We start from the raw sequence: 20,080 nt of genomic DNA, 5'->3' as shown, positions 1-20,080 counted from the left end.
TGCGGGGACACCCCTGTGTGGCAGGGCACTCCTTGCGCGCATCAGCACTGCGCATGGGCCAGCTGCACACGGGTCAAGGAGGCCCAGGGTTTGAACCGTGGACCTCCCATGTGGTAGACGGACGCCCTAACCACTGGACCAAGTCCGTTTTCCCTTCTGTCTCTCTTAATTAACTTTAGAAATTCTGTAATCAAATAACAACTATATCATTTGCCAGTCAGAAAAGATAACACTCACAACTTTAATATATTTTAATTTAAATCAAAATTAAATTAATTTTTAAAATTTAGATTTTGGTAAAGTATTTTATAAATAAAATACTTCTAAATAAATTGATGAAGCACAGTAAGCGCAGTACCCAGAGTCTGCCACACTGAGGCGTGTGGTGCATTGTTTTGGGACTGGCTTAGCTATGGCTACTTAGGTCCTCCACAGAAGCAATAATGGTCAAGAAATTAAGCTCCTAAACCTAGATGCAATCTGATTAGTAGGTATCTCCTCTTCCATTTGTATAGGTATTGTATATTGATTGATAAAAAAGGAGTCCTACTCATTAGAAGGAAAGCACACCCCTTTGTTCTCTGTGGTTATCATATATTAGAATAATAGGAAATGGAAAACCATAGTCACCTTTTTTTCTAGGAACCCTATCCAAACAATAAAAGAGAAATATTCTGTGTCCTATTATTTAAAGCATTCAGGAAAGGAATTCTCCCAATTGTCCCCTTCAGTATTTAACTGTTATCACATCATAATCATTCTTGCTTTGTCTGTCCAGATGGAGAATGGCTACAATTCTTAGAGAGTTATAAAAATCACAAATATAGTATATGCAAAACAATGACATCCTGCTTATTTGTCAAAGGAAGAACACGTTCTGGCAAGTCTTGGAAATTAAATTCATTCCAGAATAGAACACTAGGAAACAACTTCTTTGATAAATATATTACTTAGAAATGAAGATTTTTAAAATTAGGCTAATGACCTCAAAATATAGATAACAAAATTGACAGAATTATAACAATGTGACAAGTCCACAACAACAGTGTGATTTTTCAACACAACTCTCAGTGATTAAAACACAGAGACACATTTTTACTAAGAATGTACATGATTTAAACAAAATAATGAATAACCCTAATCTAATCTAATAAACAGAGAATCCATATCCAATACTTAGAGAATACATGTTCTTTTCAAACACACTTGAAATATTTGCAAAAATTTACTATATACTAGACCACAAAGAAAGATTCAACAAATACCAAAGAATCTGTATCAATAAACTGTATTCCCTGACTGTAAAGCAGTTCTTAGAAATCATTTATAAAAATATAACTCAAATAAGAAAACTTACATATTTAGAAATATAAAAATATTTATAAACAACTCATGGCTTAAGGAAATTTTTCAATATTTAGAGCCAGAAGATAATGTGACAGTTTGAAGCTGGGTGGACCCCAGAAGAACGTGTCCTTAGAGCTAATCCATTCCTGTGCATGTGAACCTATTGTGGGTAGAATCTTTTGATTAAACTACTTCAGTTAAGGGGCCTTGATTCAATTGTGTGACCCCGGGTGGGTCTTAATCCTCTTCCTTCCATCCTTTATAAATGGAGGAATAAAGCAGAAATGGATTCTTAAACAAAACTTATACATTTAATGATGTTAAAATTTTAAATGTATGTGAAACAAAAATCATGATGAAAAAGGAAAAAAATAAGCAGGCGGCAGGAAAATGTTTATAATGTATATAATTAATAAAGGATTAATATCCAGAATATAAGAAAATAAGATGACAGCCTAATTGCAAAGTGGGCAAAAATATGATTGGGCAATTTGTAGAAAGGCCTACTAGTATATAAAAAGCTGCTAAACATCTTTTGTAGTCAGGGAAATGTGAAGTCAAGCAAACCACCATTTCATACCATTAAATTTTTTAAATTAAGACAACTCACAGAATCAGTGGTTGGTAAGGATGCAGAGCAAGGGGAATTTTCACTCACTGCAGGTGGAAGTGTTTACTGATCTAGAGAAAAATGGGTACATTTAGCAAAGTTTCAGGTATGTAAATCCATGACCCAAGAAATCCACTCCTAGGTATACATCATAAAGAAACTCTTATATATATCTAGGAGAAATGTGCAAGAATATTCATTGCAATAAACAGTGAAATATTGAAAGCAGCTTGTCCAGTAATAAAAGAGGTCAATAAATTGTGCATTTATCTATAATAAAATACTATATAGCAGTTAAATCATTAACTTAATAAATTCAAAATATATTGGGAAAGAAGCAGACTATGGATTGACACACATTATACCATTTACATAAATTTCAAAACATACGCTATTATATATTGTCCATGAATCTATATATACGTAGCAAAACAAAAGCATGCATGGGGATGATGATGTCATATTTAGAATAATGATTAGCTTGGTGGAGGGAAAGAAAATGAAACTAGGAAATGATAAAAAGGGGACTTTAGTTTTACCCTATCTCCATTTTTTTTAAAAATTTGAAATAAATATGGCAAGATGTAGTTGATAGGCACATGGATGTGCTATTTAATCTCTAGTTTTTTTCTATTTAAAATATTTTTAAAAAGAAAGTTAGCAGTGTTCTTTAAAAAAAAAAGTTTTTTTATTTCTTCCGCACCACCCCCTCATTGTTCACGCTTGCTGTGTCTGTGACTTCCCATGTGGAAGGGAGGTGCACAATCGCCTGTGCTATCTCTGCTCCCTGCTTTGTTGTGTCTCTCATTGTATTTTCCTCCTGTGTCTCTTATTGCATCATCTTGTTGCATCAACTCCCTGTCTTGCTTGTCTTCTTTAGGAGGCACTGAGAACCAAACCCAGGACCTCCCACTGGTAGGTGGGAACCCAATCACTCAATATTCTTTTAAATACAAAAGTTAGAAAGTTCAAATGCACTGAAGGAGAAAAAGTTTGGGATAAGATGAGAATGTTCCCTTGTGAGTCTCTGGCACTGTCTGCCAGCTAGGTAATAACATAACCTGTGCTTGGAAGAAGTGAGACTTCCCTACTGTGGGCTAAGAGGAATGAGCTATGGATCCCAATGCTAGGAGAGGAGGGAAAAACTTACCATGACTTTTTCCAACTCCTTTTCTGCTTTGTGCCCCCAGCTTCTTTCTCCTTCCTTCTTCTTCTCTCCCTGTTTAGAGAGGAAGGGCAATCCATAGCTCTCTAACTTAAAGGAGAGGAACGTCCCTAACCCCATAGTTCTTTCCTCTGCTATCCCCAGCAGGGGATTTTCTCCTAGTATTGGGGGAAGCTCTGTTTGTTAAAAGAAAACAAAATTCTACAATTTGTACAATTGATCATGTATCAAGGATGTCCCTTTAGTTTGAGGCATTTGACAGTTAATAGAAATTCAAGAAGACATGAAAGTTCTATTGAAGCCAACAAATTATTACTGAGCCTTGAAAGGAGAACAAGAAAGAATTGTATTGATGTTTATCGATTTACAGTAATCCATCAATATTTAAATTTTATTCAATAAAATTGAATAGAGGGAGCAGAGGTTGCTCAAGCCATTGGTCACCTCCCTTCTACATGGGAGGTCCCGGGTTTGGTTCCCGGTGCCTCCTAAAGAAAAGACAAGCACACCGCGACAAGCATATAGCAAACACAAGCAATGGTGTGTGTGCAGGGGGGTATTTTAAAAAGTGACTAGAACTCTTTTCATATGTTCTTGAATGTGCCCATACCCCTGTTTTTTCTCTATTATTTCTAAAATCGTGATGGTTTCTAATAAGAAATTGTATTATTAGATTAGATTGCTGTCTATGAATAGAATTCTCACCATGTAATTTTAGAAGGCTGGTGTAATGGGTTCAGAAATGCTATTATACTTAACTAGATGTAAAAGAAGAATGAAGCCTCACAGATTAAATTTTCCAAGGAGGTGTGTATGTATATATATATAAAAAATTTTTAATTCTTTTTAATTCCTACATTTTGAATATTTTTAAAACTTAGTCTAAACAAGTAAAAAAGTAAAGGTAATTCCCTTTCCCACACCTCATCCCCTAGCCCTGCTGCCCAGAGGCAAACTTGTACCGACTTCTTATGTGCTTCTCCCAGATACATACCACACACAGACAAACATACATCAAAAAGAGCATTTTAAAAATGCCTGTTCCGCAGGAATGGTATTTCAAAATGTCTGTATTTTCAATTTGGCTTACAAAATATGATGTTTTTTGTTTTGAGGCCAAATCTGTAGAGTAAAATCTTCAGACCTGGGGTTAGCTACCATAGAGTAAAATAGAATCACAAGAGCCAGACTTCAGAGTAATCACAATAAAGATGAGAGTGATGTTATATTGTCTGTCAAACTTTTTATGGAAAAGTCAGGAGAGAAGGACAGAGTCTTCATGCAGTGAGTTCCCAGGCTTGAGGCTGGTAACAATTAGACATAAACAATTACGTGCTTATAGCTAGTCTGTGCTACAATGTCCCATGTAAGGATAGCAAATATATTTGGTTAGTTATGCTGTCCACAGCTGAAGAGAATCTAAGAACTGATATACAAAAGCTTGTCTAAATTATCGCTTTCTTAACCTGAAAATTTAGCCAGATCTGAGATACTCCAAGAGGCTGTATCACCATGTTTGCTAAAATGTTATGGGTAATAAAAAGTTTACTTGAGACAAAGCTCTCAATGGAGAATGTGTGATGTTCATGTTACATTTTAGCCCAACATTTTTTGGCATTTCTCAGAGATGGAAAGGGTTTTGCATATTTTCTTTTTTTCCTAAACCTGTATTATGGGGTCAATTTGTAAGAAAAAAAATGTCACCTTTGTCTTTTAGGCTCTTTTAACACACAGGACTGACCCAGCCATGAGAAAACTGTTTAATCATCTGTATTTCTATATCATGCCTGTGTTTAACGTTGATGGATACCATTTCAGCTGGACCAATGTAAGTCACTTTGCCTGCCCAATTGAAAAGAGAGACTAAATAAATCATTGGAAATAGAGTCATAGAGTGGGAAGGAAGCTTGGTGGGCAACCAGTCTAATAATTTCAGAGCTAAGGAGGCCTCTCCTTCCTCCCCTATCAAAGCAGCAACATTTTGACATCATTCACACATTTGGCTTTTGCATGAGATTTCATTTAAACAAAGATTTCTCCTTCCAAATAAAGTATTTTAAAAAATCACTGGCCCAGTCCAACCTATTCATTTTATTTATGAAGAAATGAGGTCAAGAGAAAGGAAGAAGCAGCAAGTTAGTGACAGAAATTAGAATGCAAACCTGCTGGATCTCCCTGCTTACCCAGTCCCCTTTCCCCTCCCTGAGTTTGCGTATTCATGAAAGAACTCTGACTTCAGTGGTGTGATTAGTTTACCAATTGAGTCGCTAAAATGCATGCGAATAACCTTTTAAGTATTTTCTCTGCACCCATTTTCTTAATTATGTCTAGGATCGATTTTGGAGGAAAACAAGGTCAAGGAACTCAAGGTTTCACTGCCGCGGAGTTGATGCCAATCGTAACTGGAAAGTGAAATGGTGTGGTAAGTTTGGGACTCACTGGGATTTGGATCATGAGGTTTCCACGGGTTTCACTCTGTGAAACAATGAGACCATCAGGACTCAAATGTGAGACTGATATTTTTCTGTGTGTGAAAACCTAGTATGAAAAGACACAGAGATGTACACTGCAGCTATAATTTGCAAAAAAAAAGAAAATGAAAGGTTAAAAAAATACATAAAGATCAAGGATTTAAATCTGTCAACCCAACCCTGAAAATTGAAAATTTAAACACAGTTGTAAAAACAGAAAACTGAGGAATATCTGTCATTAGCCAAGCAAAAGCAGGAACTGTGGCTTGTGATATAAATCTGGCTAAATGTTTTCATCCTTTTTACAAAGAGCGTCATTTAACCTGCCTTCATCTGTCAGGGGAGATCAAAGCTGTCAGGTCCTTCTCTTGAACCCACCCATGTGCCAGTCAAACATCTGTTGGCCACAAACAAGGCCAATGTATTTCTGCTGCATCCCATGTTTCATTGATACTCACCTTTCAAGGAAGGGGAGAATGTCATTTTAAGGAAGGAAACCTTATACAAACTGAAAAAGTTGGCAGGTACCAGTTGGTATCATACGTGCAGCAGGGTGGAGGGAAAGGAAAAGCATCGCCAAAAATGCAGTTGTTAGAAACTTCCCTTTTGATCTCCGAAAACCAGACCCTTAAATAATGGAAAGGCTTACTTTATGTCCTTGGAAATGAGGCTATCACAGATCCATTCATCCTACAATGCTTTGGCTCTATGCTAGAATCTCTTCCTCCCAGCCCACCAGCACCAGAGAGACTTGACCTCTTCCTACATCAATTCCTCGAGGTAACCACCCCTGGGCAATTAGATTTGGCAAAAAAATTGATCCCCATTAGCTACTCCTGGCATAGAAGAAAGTGTATGGCTCTAGAATCTGACAGACATGGTCCTATCACTACGTCAATGATCATGTGTATTTTTAAAATATGAAATCACCATAATAATAGCTACCTCATGAGATTACATGGATTAAAGGAATTTATATGTGAAATGCCTAATTCAGTCCTAGCTCCAAATAAGGGTCCTCACCTTCCAGAATAATCTACTCACCTTTGAGACTCACTTTAATTTATAAAAGAACCTCTATCCCTTTATGGGGTTTTGCAATAATGAGCAATAAAGTAAATATAAAAGTGTTTGAATCTTTGGGGCATGGAAAATTGTTACATAATTACTATACAGTGGTATTAGTGAAGGCAACTTAGATTTAGAAATGTCTTTCTTCAATCTTGACTGAGATGAGATATGTTCCTATTAATTTTCCAAATCCACTCATTCTTTTAAAACTCCCTTTTCTCCCTCCTCTTATGGGACCATCTTGCTCATTCATAACTGTGTGTCCTGTTTCACTAGTTAGCAGGTACCTGCATCCAAATGTGTGCCATACACCTGCTCACAACCATCTCAATGAGTAACTGAGCTAAGTAAAACTATCAAATCAGCCAAATGCCTGTGTAAAGTTAGACTCTTATTTATAACTACTCCCTACACAGTTACAAGTCAGTTTCTTGCTTCCCTGTGATCTTCTTCCTTTACCCAGCTTATTCATTTCCTTTGCACATAATCCTTCTTTGATTTCTTAGTTTCAATTGCAGTGTCAACTAAAATTCCTTTGATTCTTCCCATATATGAATCATTCTGATTTTTATTTTGTAGGATATACCACATTTCGCCAAAAAATATGGTATATCCACACAACAGAATATGAATTATTGACACTTGCCACAACATGGATGAACCTTGAAGACATTATATTAAGTGAAATATCTTGGCACAAAAGGCCTACTACTGTGTGATTCCAATTATATGAAATATCCAGAATAGGTAAATTCAGAAAGTAGATGAGTGGTTGCCAGGTGCTGGGAGGAGGGGGAAGTAGAGAATAACTGTTAATGGGTAGGGGTTTCTTTTTGGTGTGAGAAAATATTCTGGAATTAGTGATAACAATTGTTCATTTTTACCAAGATACCAAAAACCATTGAATTGCATACTTTAAAAGGGAAAATTTTATGGTATATGAATTATAGCTCAATAAAACTGTTATTCACAATTTAATTATCACTTAGGAGCAAGCTAGACATTTATTGAAATAAAATAACTTTTAGAGCACTCAATTACCAAATACTGTTAATTAGGTGTAATACAGGGAAAATCATCAAATTTAACAGCACAATCGTGTGTGCCTCTCCCATCATACCCTGACTCTAGTTAGAAGAAAAAGGAGATATCTATTATGGTTGGATATTTTTATAATATTTTTATAGACCACATGGGGTGAAAGCAGGGACCATTGCATACTGGTGGTTCTCAACAAATACCTGTGAACTAATAATAGATGCTCACCATCCTGCTTTCTAAGAAGCTGGGTTCCAGCATCTGAAGGACTTTTGTTTTGATGAGTGAGCAATATTAGCTGAGAACCTGAGCTGAATTGTTCTGAAAATATAGGAATTTCAGAGGCTAAATTTAGGGCAATGAGGGCATAAAAGAAAAGTAATATGGCTAGAATGTTCTAGAAAGGGACTTTGTGGACCAAATAAAGAATGTAATGAGGATTTTAATTAAATTTTGCTGTGAAGTATGGAAATTCTCATCATTGTTTCACAACTACCACCATTAGAATATTAGGTAAAAAATATTTCACTTACTGAAGTTTTGTGGAATTGGATCTGCTGTTCGGGATGTGAGGAATTGGATCTGCTATTTGGGATGTGAGGAAGAGCTGAGTCTGACCTCAAGGTAAGCTCAGGGATAGAATTAATCCACATTAAATTTTCAAAGGCATGGAACCTGCAACAAGAATGCACTGCCTTATAAGACAGTAAGTTTACATTGCTGGAGATATGCAAAGCGCTGGATAACTTTTGGCGGGGAATGACATGTAGATGGGATTAAATATCAAATAAATGTTTGAACTAGACCCTTAAAATTCCTGCCAACTTCGTTAGTAGTGATTCTAACATATAAACTGATTCAATTTTAAAATCAAATATATTGGGTACCTTCTATAATGCAAAGTGCAGCAAATTGGATCAGAAAGCCCTGAAAGATTTAATGAGTTCAACCCAACTGCAAAGGAATTATTTGGGATTCTAGAGAAATATAAAAGGAAAATCTATTGGTTTATCCTATTCCTTCCTTATTGGTTTATCCTATTCCTTCCTTTTCAGCCAGTTTGTTGTAAAAAGGCAAATCAGTCAACTAATATCTTCTGTGGTAGCTGATAGAGAAATTTAAAAATTAGAGAATCAATTAGTTAAATTATTGTGCATAATTGAGATTTTTATAAAGGGAGTAAAAGGCATGGAATCCTGGAGATTTAAAAATTTAGGCCACAAGGGATTTGTTTACTGTTGTAAATACCTTCAGAACAGCTGTAGCTTTTGCTTCAGCTTCAGCCATTCTCGTTGCACTCCTTTTTCATGTTTGTTCCTGCAGGAATGTTTTTAAGAACTCTGCCGCGTATTTAAGATTGATTTATTTTATTGATCACTTAGAGGTATTTTGTAGCAGGAGCTTTTATCACAGTATCTGCCACAACTCTGCCATATTGCCAAAAAAAGCCCAGTTATGATTTTAGAATCAGTGTTGGCCTAACATCTTGATGATGGTTTGGGGTGCTTCCATTGTCCCCTTAATTTTATCTTAAACATTCCTACCTAACAGAGCCTACCAATGCCAGGCAACCTTCTTCTTTGCTGCCTCCTAACAATTCCATCCCAGGAATATCTCAAGAGTAATATCACAGTTTCAAAATAAAGGTGTCAAAATTAAAGTGTGTAGCTTCAAGGTTTTTCTCACTCTTTCCATTTTTTTAAAAAAAAACCTTGTACAATAGTCCTTTTGAAATTCAGAGAGAGCTGGCAGTGAATGTTGAAATTTAGTGGAAAACTGGTTCTTACTGATTTTTCTGGTTTTGATATTACTTTGGGTGTTTGCTTTTACTTTTCTTTTACAGTGTAGCCTATGGTGACTGTTGTGGATTGGCATTCTCCACCCATTCCGTCTTCTTTCTAGGGTGTCTTCCTGTACTGCTGGGGCCAAAAAGCGAGAGACTGCATTTCCTACAATGCTTTGGAGCTAGGGTGTGGATGTGATTTACATTCTACCTTTTGATCCATCCACATGAGCTTTAGAATGTAGACCTAAGAGGGAGATCATTTTTTCTATGGCCTCTACTGTTCCTGCAGTACAACAGGAGGATGGTTTTCTGGGGAGTTGCCTGATCTCAGCTTTTCCGTAAATGGGCCGCTTCCTCATCTTACAAGAAGGGCAGTGGCTGGCTGAGTACCCTGCGTCACGTCTCTCCAAGTCATCCCAGAAGTTCAAATTAGAGTTTCTTTCCTCAGCTTTCCTAGTGGCTCTGAAAGACATTTAATATCTTTTTTTTTTTAAATCCCCTCTGCTTAAACTTAACTCTGTGCCCTTTTGTGAAACCCCTGACCAAATCAAAGTCTTCCATAAATATCTCATTTCCCAGTTCATATCCATTGCCTCAGCCAAGAATTTTACTGTATTACAACCTTTCTCTGACCTTCAGTGGAATTTTTCTTTTTCTTTGTAGACGTTATTACCAACTACCAGCTTTTCATATTCCATGCTAATTTGTCCTTTTAAAATAATGTACCTATCAGAAATAGTAGTAAGCTATTATTTCCATCCCTTAGCTGGAGAATTTATTGTCAATTTGTCTAAGTTCTCTTCTAACTCATCAATCTTAAACAGGTTTTTGCAACTTCCTTCTTTCCAGGACAGAAAATCACAAAGCTAAACTGAAAATCCTTCTGTTTCTAAGATTTAAAGAAAAAACAAAAGCTTTCATATTCTTTTTTTACTAGTCAACCATATATTTTGCAGCAAATATTTTACCTTTTGTGAAATCTACCTTCACAAAAAATAGGGTTATTTTCCTAATCCAGATACTGATTAAATGCAGAAAATAATTTCACTTCCTTGTTTCTTATTTAATATTCCATACCCACAATACTCCCAAATGCTTTTAAAAATGAACTTTTTGCAACCATAGATTAAATAAATAATGCTTGGTAGTGATTGTGTGTATGTGTGTACACAAAATGGTATATTGTTTTATTTCTATCCTCATTTTTGTGGGGGAATATGTAAGACTTTGCATTTGAAAGATAATATCTAGTCCATTTGTTTTTAAAGATTTATTTTATTTATACATTCCCCCTAACCTCATTGTTTGTGCTCATTGTCTGCTTATCTTCTTTTTAGGAGGCACTGGGAACCGAATCTAGGACCTACCATGTGGGAGGGAGACATCCAAAAGCTCGAGCCACATCCACTCCCTATCTGTTGTGGCTCTCCTCACATCATCTTGTTGCATCATCTTGATGCATCAGCCTGGCCCCAGCTTACCACGCCAGCTTGCTGTCTTGCTTGTCTTCTTTACGAGGTTCCAAGAACTAAACCTGGGTTCAGGAGGTAGACAGGCACCCAGCTGCTTGAACCACATCCGCTTCCCTCTAGTTTGTTAATGACATCTATTCTGACATCTTGCACAAATATTTTTGTTGAAGTTTTTGTTGAACCTTTTACAAATAACTCACTTTGGAAATCACTGAATTAATAGCATATAAGAGTGGTATTTTTAAAGGAGGTACAGTGGAGGTGGTTAGAATCTTTCCCTCTGCTGATAGGACACTGAGCTCCTGGCTTTTTGTATGGTATTGTTTTAAGTCTAGTAATTTTATTTCTCAAAAGTGGGAACTTTCTTCACTGTTACCTTTTCCATCCAGTAGGCCATGGGAGGACCTACAATGTCCAGTAATTGTCCCTTCAGCACCACCCAGGACAACTCCAAGTCCCAAAAATCCCTCCACATCTCATCTCTTCCTCCCATTCCCCACACCCAGCAGCCACCATGGCCACTTTCTCCACACCAATGCCACATTTTGATTACTAATCACAACAGTTCATGAATAGAATATCAGTAAGTCCACTCTAATTCATAGTCTATTCCTCCATCCTGTGGACCTTGGATTGGTTGTGTCCATTCCACATCTGTGTCAAGAGGGGGCTTAGATTCCACATGGATGCTGGATGCAATCCTCCTGCTTTCAGTTGTAGGCACTCTTGGCTTGGTGTGGTGGTTGACCTTTTTCACCTCCATGTTAGCTGAGTGGGGTAAGTCCAATAAACCAGAGTGTAGGAGCTCAAGTCTGTTGAGGCTCAGGGCCTGGCTATCATATGGTCGGTCCAGAGATTCAGATCCCTTGGGTATGTATTAAACCCCAGCACCAATTACAATTCTGGTAAAGTGAAAGGAAAGGCTTGTTAAAAAAGATAACATCTGAGTCCAGCTGCATCACACAGAAACACCAACTCCAAAGAAGGGCCCACTGACATGGCACTGAACTCCATCTACCATGACCATAAAACCTGTGGGTCTCTGTAGCCCTCAGAAGAACCAATACCTGGAGTTGGATCTACTTTATCTGTCTCTGGGACTCTGCTCAGGTGTGCATAAGGGCAACCCCTCTGATAACCTCCTGGCTCTTATTTAGAGACTCATAGCCATATAAACTCATTTGTCCTTTCCATTTCCCCCTTGATTTAGGTGTGAAAGCATTTTTAACTCCTGTTATTATATGTAGACAGAGATATTCTGCTGGTCCGAGTTGAACCTTTTAGTCAAAGTCATTTTCTAGTTACATCATCAGCTGGTACTTGGTAGTGATCCCTCGGTGCCAGGGAGGCTCATCCCCAGGAGTCATGTCCCACCCTGGGGGGAAGGCAACAAATTTACATGCTGAGTTTGCCTTTGAGACTGGCCACATTTGAGCAACATGGAGGCTCTCAGGAGGTAACTCGTTGGCATACTGCTGCTCTAGGCCTTGTTCTTATTTCAGGTGCACAGGCTCACAAGCATAGGTATTAGTATCAGGGGCTCATTGTTGGACCTTCATTCTTTTTTGGTCTTTGCCATTGCACTTGGGGGATTGTTGCTGTTCCTTTAGGGAATGTGATAGAGCTCCCCTGGCTAGGATCTCAGCACTTCCTCAGTTGTTGTTTTTAATTGTTTCCATTATGAAAATATCCAAACATTTTTATGTACCCTGGATATATGCCCTGTAGAACTCCCTGCCAACCATGTGTCCCCTGTCTATAACATCCCACACCAGTATTCCTCCATTGCCATTGTTGAACCTCTCTGTGATCCAAAACCTCCTGAAAAATGAAGCCCAATATATTGCCAGATTCCCTTAATAGCAAAATGGAATATAGCAATGAGTTTAAAGGTTAGATATAGAATACATATTAATTTGGAAAAATTCTACATCCTATCTTTTTCTTTTTTCTAATTATTAAGCTTATCTTCACAAGAGTATTAGATCACAGTAATTCATATATACAATATACAGTACTCCTACCTGTCCAACATAAAACCTTTTCCCCTCCACAGCAATAATCTTTTAACATATTCATACCATATTTACTGAAACTGATGTACAGATATTGAGACAATAGCTTTCAAACAAGGTAACATTTGCATTTACATTGTGGTTTATATTTTAGGCTACACAATTTTCTAAATTTTTAGTTATCTTATGTTTTACATTATGATTTACATTTTAGCTTATTGGCCCCTATATATTTTTGGTGTAATTTTACATGTCTTATATCCATCCTTATGTACTCTTGTGAAACACTTCTATTGCCCACACAGTTTCATTGGTTCCATCTATTCAATACCTATTTCCCCCTCCCCTTAGGGCCCACAGTGACAGTCAATCTTCATTTCTTGAGAAGCCATGTTCAGAGATACTTGGAACAGTGTTGAGGGCTTGACTTGCTCAACTGCCCTAATGCCCTGGGAGCCACCATTTCTCTTGAGAGATACAGTTCCCTCTATTTGATGGCATCAGTCCACCCCAGGATGTGGGTATACCTTCACTCTCATTATATAGGTCTCTACCCAATGATATAACCCACTCTGGCAAGATGAGCATTCACATATTCCCTAGGAGTCTGTCCTGCATCAGATTATCCCCCTTAAGTATCTTAAACAGGTAACTTTCCTTATTTTTGAGAAGGTTTTCTCAGCATTATACTCTCAACGAACACTTGACAATCTCCTATGTTCGTATGTTGCCCCACCCTCCCCCCAATTTCTTGGGCAATATTACCCATCCTCCCATCCCTAGCCCCCCTCAAGCCCGCAAAGCCCCACCCAAAGGTAACCCTATGCCCCCATTTTATCCCTTCCTTGTACAAATACTTACCTCCAGTTTATCATAGAGTTCACCCATGTAGATGTTCAAAGTAACTTTCCTGTTACTTTCCTGATCTCTCTTGACTGTTTTTTATATGCAGATATAGGGAAACAGTTATATTCTTTTCTTCTACTTCCTCTTATAATTGTTTGAAAGCCTTGATAGTCTGACTAAGGGTAAGAGTCCAATGGGCAGTGAACTTGCCCTTACACAGTCTTCTAAAACAGTATTTCCTAAATCCTACTCTTGCAGAACCCTCTTAATGCACAAGTAATTAATCACCCAAACTATAACAATGCTAACAAAAGTAGTGTGTTAAGATGTAAGAAAACTACGTTTTATAGTACATGACTGAATTATTTCTTCATTTATTCAACTACTATTTATAGAACTGGTTACTCAGAAAAGAACAAAAAATAAAGTCAGGTTATAATACATGCTATGAAGAAAACTATAATACCAGAGAGGTACAGCTAGTGCCAGGGATGGGGAGGCTTAGCTAATTCAGGGGACACAAGAAAGACTTCTCTGATGAGTCGTCACAGGTAGATGAGGTCTGGAGAAAGCGACTCAGGCAGAGGGAACGGTCGTGTGGAGGCACCAAGTTGGAAGCACATTTGGTCCAGTTCAGGAACAGCGAGGAGGCCTGTGCTGCTAGAGCTGAGGGAGGGAGAGAAGGGAAGAAAGTGAGGTCAGAGAAGTAGTGGGAGGCCCGATGACAGGACCAGCATCGCAAGGGAAATTTAGAATTTTGCTCCAAAAGAAATGGGAAACCCCTGGAGGACTTTGTAGGGAAATGATATGATCTGACTTAGTTTTTAAGACAATCATTCTGGCTACTGTGCACCACGTGGATGGTAGAGAGCAGAAACTAGGGCTTCAGATTAGACTTTCCCATTTGAAAGCATTGCTTTCAAAACATCATGAAAAGTCTAACCTAAGAATAATATTATCCACATCTTTAGACAACCATGCCATGTACCACAAGGAATTCTAAATGAAGACACATTTTTATTGCACAAAGAACTAAGTATTTTTAGAAACTTAACCAAAATAAACAACTATCTGGAGAAATATATTGGCAGCAAATATAGCAGAGAAAGTTTTACTATCAGTTTTATATAAGCTTCTCAGAATCAAACATTACATAATAAAATTGTTTGAGTCCATGTGAACTGTAAAGAAAAACCCCAACACTCCAATAGGTTAAAATTTAAAAAAAAAAAGGCTTCCAAGTTACAAAAATAAATAAACATGTTAAAATGGGCAATCTCCTATTAACAAAACAAAAATATTAAAACATTGAGGGAAGCGGTCTTGGCCCAATGGATAGGGAGTCTGCCCACCACATGGGAGGTCCGCAGTTCAAACCCCGGGCCTCCTTGACCCGTGTGCAGCTGGCCCACGCACAGTGCTGATGTGCGCAAGGAATGCCCTGCCACGCAGGGGTGTCCCCCACGTAGGGGAGCACCATGCTCAAGGAGTACGCCCCATAAGGAGAGCCGCCCAGTGCGAAAGAAAGTGCAGCCTGCCTAAGAATGGCACCACCCCACATGGAGAGCTGACACAACAAGATGACACAACAAAAAGAAAACACAGATTCCTGGTGCCGCTGATAAGGATAGAAGCGGTCACAGAAGAACACACAGCGAATGGGCACAGAGAACAGACAATTGGGGTGGGGGGGTAAGGAGAGAGAAATAAATAATAAAATAAAATAAAACATTGTAACATTTCATCTATTAAATTATTCTCCAAAATGTTTAATTGATAACTTTAGCTGGAAGCAATAGTAAACTAGGATAGCATGCATCTCTGGTGGTGTTAGAAAGCAAATTCATGAAATACATCAAAAATACCATTCATTCCTCATTCTATTTGTCACATCCTTTGCTGAGCATTTGTGTGGGGTTTTTTTTTTTTCTTATTTCTTCCCCCTACCCCTCGCCCCCCCACCCCAGTTGTCTGCTCTCTGTGTCCATTTGCAGTGTATTCTTCTGTGTCTGCTTGTATTCTCATTAGGAGGCTCTGGAAACCCATCCTGAGACCTTCTGGAGGGAGAGGGAAGTGATCGTTCTCTTGCTCCACCTCAGCTCCCTAGTTCACTGTGTCTCATATTGTCTCTTCTCTGTGTCTCTTTTTTGTTACATCATCTTGCTGCATCAGCTCTCTTTGTGTGTGACACCACTTTAGGGCGGTCTGCTCTCCTGTGCGGGGCTACACTCCTTGTGCGGGGGCCACTCCTTGTGCAGGGAGCACCCCTGTGCGGGACAACACTCCTTGCACGTAGCAGCACTCCACGTGGGCCAGCTCACCACACAGGCCAGGAGGTCCTGGGTATTGAGCCCTGGACCTCCTATATGGTAGGCAGAAGCTCTATCCATTGAGCCATATCCACTTCCCTTGCTGGGCATTTGGAAAGCAAAGATAGAACCAACAGCTTCCCTGTCCTCATGAGGTTTAAAATCAGTGTGGTTAGAGTGGGTGAAAGGGGAAAAAAAGGAAGAAAAAGGGGAAAGAGAGAGGGAAAACAGGAATGGAGGACAGGGGTGGTGAGAAGAGAAAGAAATGAATTAAAGTGTTATAGATGCTATGGTAAAACTACACAAATGGAGTACTGTGAAGATATATAGTGTTTTTTTGTTGTTTTTAAAGATTTATTTCTCCTCCCTTCCACCCCTTGTTGTTTTGCACTCACTGTCTGCTCATCTTCCTGTTATTAGGAGGCACTGGGAACTGAACCTGGGACCTCCCATGTGGGAAGGAGCACCCAAGCACTTGAGCCACCTCCACTCCCCATTGTTTTATATGTCTGTATAAAAGAATATGGCTATTTGTGTATAAAATAATTCTTTTCATAGATGACTATAATAGACCTGGATTTTTTATCATAGATGCATAGACTATACGAGCAATAATACAAGAAAGCAGTGAAAGTGAATGTTTCTGGCGGAAAAGAAATGGATGGCTAGAGGGCAGGGGAAGCAGGGAGCAAACAGTATGGTCTAACCATGAGCATCCAATGGCCACTCAAAAAATTTAAATTAATAACAGTAAAAATAACACTCAGCATTCTCTCTGAAAATTTTTTTTAAATAAAATTTTAACTAAAATCAGATTCCAGGATGGACTACCAGTATCCAAAGCACTTCTCCTTTCATGATCATCTAACTGAATTAGCAAAATTAAAATGGTAGTGGGGAGTAGGGAGAGAACAGAAAAAGGTCTACAGAGAAATCATATTCTACTCCTTCTACCTCATTGTCCCCATTCACCACTTCCACCAAATGGGGTAGAGGCACAAAACGGCAAAGGAGACTTCCCACTTAATTACATATAACAAATGTAATAAACATGAAACCCACTGCCCCCAGCCCCTCTGGCTTGCACCATTGTCTCTGCCCTAGAGGTACTGACAGTGAAATAGATTCAATGAATAAGTTAAAAGTTATACTGTGACTCAAAACATTTGGTAAGAAATTATAGTCTTGTTTTATAGCGAAATAGAGCATATAGATCAGCAAAACTAGTTTAACTGATTTGACATTATACTTCATCAGAATGTAAAATTTGTTTTAGTATACTGGCATCTATTTAAAACAGGGGGTCTTAACCTTTTTTGTTCTACAGACCCTTTTCCAGTCAGGCGAAAACCATGGACCCCTTCCTAAGTCCCCACTATACTGTGTGTTACTTTAAAAATATATCACACCCGCACCAACACATCCCCACAAGAATAATGGTTTTTTGAATTTCAATTCAAGCTCACAGACCCCTTGTTAAGAACCCTGATTTAAAAGTTCTGAGGGAGAAATTCCAGAATGGCCTTCCAGCAAGCTCCACAACAGAAAATAGCACTAATTTACCTCGTTCACCACTGCTAGATTTGGAAAATACATGGACAACCATCATCAGTTATGTTATTCAAAACTATTGGTTCCCTTCCCTTTTTATTCATTTTTATTCTCAGATATCTGTTCCTTTTTGTGCACATCATTTAAGGGCAGGCCAGAATGCTAGAACGTGGCATCATTGTTCAGGCTCTTGTGCAATCTCTTACCTCTTCTTATAATATTAAATAACAGACCTTAAAATATAAAACGCAAATGGAAATTTGGTAGGCAAGGCCTTGCCGTGGGGTGGATCGATTCACTCAGTAAACATTTATTGAGCCCCTGCTATGAGCAAAGCACAATGCCAGGCAAATATACAGTTCTTGCTTTGGGGAACTAACAGTCCATTGAGGGAGACTAGCATGTCCACAGCCAGCTGTAACTTGAGGCCGAGTGGAACCCCTGAGAGAGGCCTGAGTGTCGTGTTCCAGGGAGACAGAGAAAGGAGAAGCTCTGAATGGGGTACGAGCCGCAGATGGCCTTTGGGCTGAGCCTTCCAGGTGTGAAGGATTTTGATAGGTTTCAAGAGATGGACAGTCCAGGCTGAAGGAAGAATCGGAAGAAAGGCAAGAGGAGGGAGGGAATGACAGAAGCGGGAAAGTGCGTGAGGTCTGGGGGTGTCTGCTTGTGGGGTGTGCGTGAGTGAACAGGGGCCCAAAACTGTTCCAGTGCCTGGAGGCTTGGACGCCATGCTGCGGCGACACAGGTGTTGCCCATGAGGAGTCAGTTTTTTGAGGGACTGGGGGAAATGACATGATCTATTTGTGAGGTTTTTTCAAGTACTCTAACAGTAACAAAAAGGATGAATAAATGTGTGGTGGCAGGAAGACCAGTTAGGAAACCATGATGCTATCCAGGTGAGAGATGGTGAATGCTATGGCAGCTTGAGATGATTCTATGAATCCCCAAAAAGAGAAAGATTATGTTTGTAAACTAATCTGTTCCTCTGGGTGTGATATCCTTTGATTGCATTAATTTCAGTTGAGTGGACTTTGAATAGATTACCCATTAAAATTGCTGTAGGGCTTTTTATTTTTAAAACAAATCAATTTTATTGATACATTAATAAAGCACACAATTCATCCAAAGTGTACAATCAATGGTATTTGGTATACTCATATAGTTGTGCACTCATCACTTCATTCATTATTAGAGATTTCCATTATTTCAATAATAAAAAACAGACAAATAAGAAAATTCCTCACCTCTAAATTTCTCTATTCTTCCCCTGCTATACATAGCAGCTATTTCTGGCTGTTGTTGCACAATTATCTATTTATTAAGCAGTTTTATTGAGATATATTTGCATTCCATATGATCTATCCAAAGTGTATAACCAATGGCTTTTACTATAATCAAAATGTTGTGGGTGGCGGACTTGGCCCAGTGGTTAGGACATTCATCTACCACATGGGAGGTCTGTGGTTCAAACCCCGGGCCTCCTTGACCCGTGTGCAGCTGGCCCATGCGCAGTGCTGATGCGTGGGTGTCCCCCGCATAGGGGAGCCCCACATGCAAGGAGTGCGCCCCGGAAGGAAAGCCACCCAGCGTGAAAGAAAGTGCAGCCTGCCCAGGAATGGTGCCGCACACACGGAGAGTGACACAAGATGACGCAACAAAAAGAAACACAGAGTCCCATGCTGCTGACAACAACAGAAGCGGACAAAGAAGACACAGCAAATAGACACAGAGAGCAGACAACCGGGATGGAGGGGAAGGGGAGAGAAATAAATAAATATATCTTTTTAAAAAAAATGTTGTGCATTCATCACTACAAAAATTTTAGAACAATTTCATTTTGATTAGACTACGTTAGGGAGGCATGACTCAGGCTGTTTTCCTGCCCCCTTGCTGGGTCTGATACAGTCTTACAAAGATAGAGGAGGAGAAAGGCAACTGACTGTTTGATCCTGCCATATAAGAATGATGATTGCTTAAGCACAAAGTCCCAAGAGGCTGGGACCATGGAGAAGCTTAAGAAGAGACCAGCGCAGCTATATGCCTGATAGTTTACAGCTGAACTTAGGAAGAGAGCAGAACAGCCAAAACTGATATAGGAAGCCCTGAGAGACAAGCTCTATGCCAGCTTGCAGCTGAAATCAGGAAGAAAGCAGAGCAACTGAGCCTGAGAGAAGAAGCCTGGATGGGAAGGAGAGACAAGGCAGACATTGCCCGCCATCTTGCTTCAACACGTGGCAGCTGACTCTGGTGAGAAAGCACCTCTTATGGTGCCTTCAGTTGGATTTGTCACAGCCTTGGGACTATATTTACCCCAAATAAATACCCTCTCTAAGCTGACACATTTCTGATACTTTGCATCAACAGCCCTTTGACAAACTGAAACAAATGCCACTACTAGG

The 20,080-nt window shown here is 38.9% G+C and overlaps 1 protein-coding gene across 2 annotated transcripts in view; it reads left to right on the top strand.

Annotated features, from left to right (window-relative positions):
• The window catches only part of CPA6 (carboxypeptidase A6), a 402,022-nt gene that overhangs the window by 285,433 nt on the left and 96,509 nt on the right, over positions 1-20,080 (top strand). For both annotated transcript variants that reach the window (XM_058275619.1, XM_058275618.1), the window contains exons 7-8: positions 4,840-4,950; positions 5,454-5,544. In XM_058275619.1, coding sequence (XP_058131602.1) covers positions 4,840-4,950; positions 5,454-5,544 — 202 coding nt within the window. The remainder of the gene's footprint in view (positions 1-4,839; positions 4,951-5,453; positions 5,545-20,080) is intronic.

The sequence above is a fragment of the Dasypus novemcinctus genome, chromosome 14, assembly GCF_030445035.2.
Source record: "Dasypus novemcinctus isolate mDasNov1 chromosome 14, mDasNov1.1.hap2, whole genome shotgun sequence".
NCBI classification, from domain to species: domain Eukaryota; kingdom Metazoa; phylum Chordata; class Mammalia; order Cingulata; family Dasypodidae; genus Dasypus; species Dasypus novemcinctus.
Note: the sequence above shows the minus strand (reverse complement) of the source record. Positions and strands in the feature narration are given on the sequence as shown.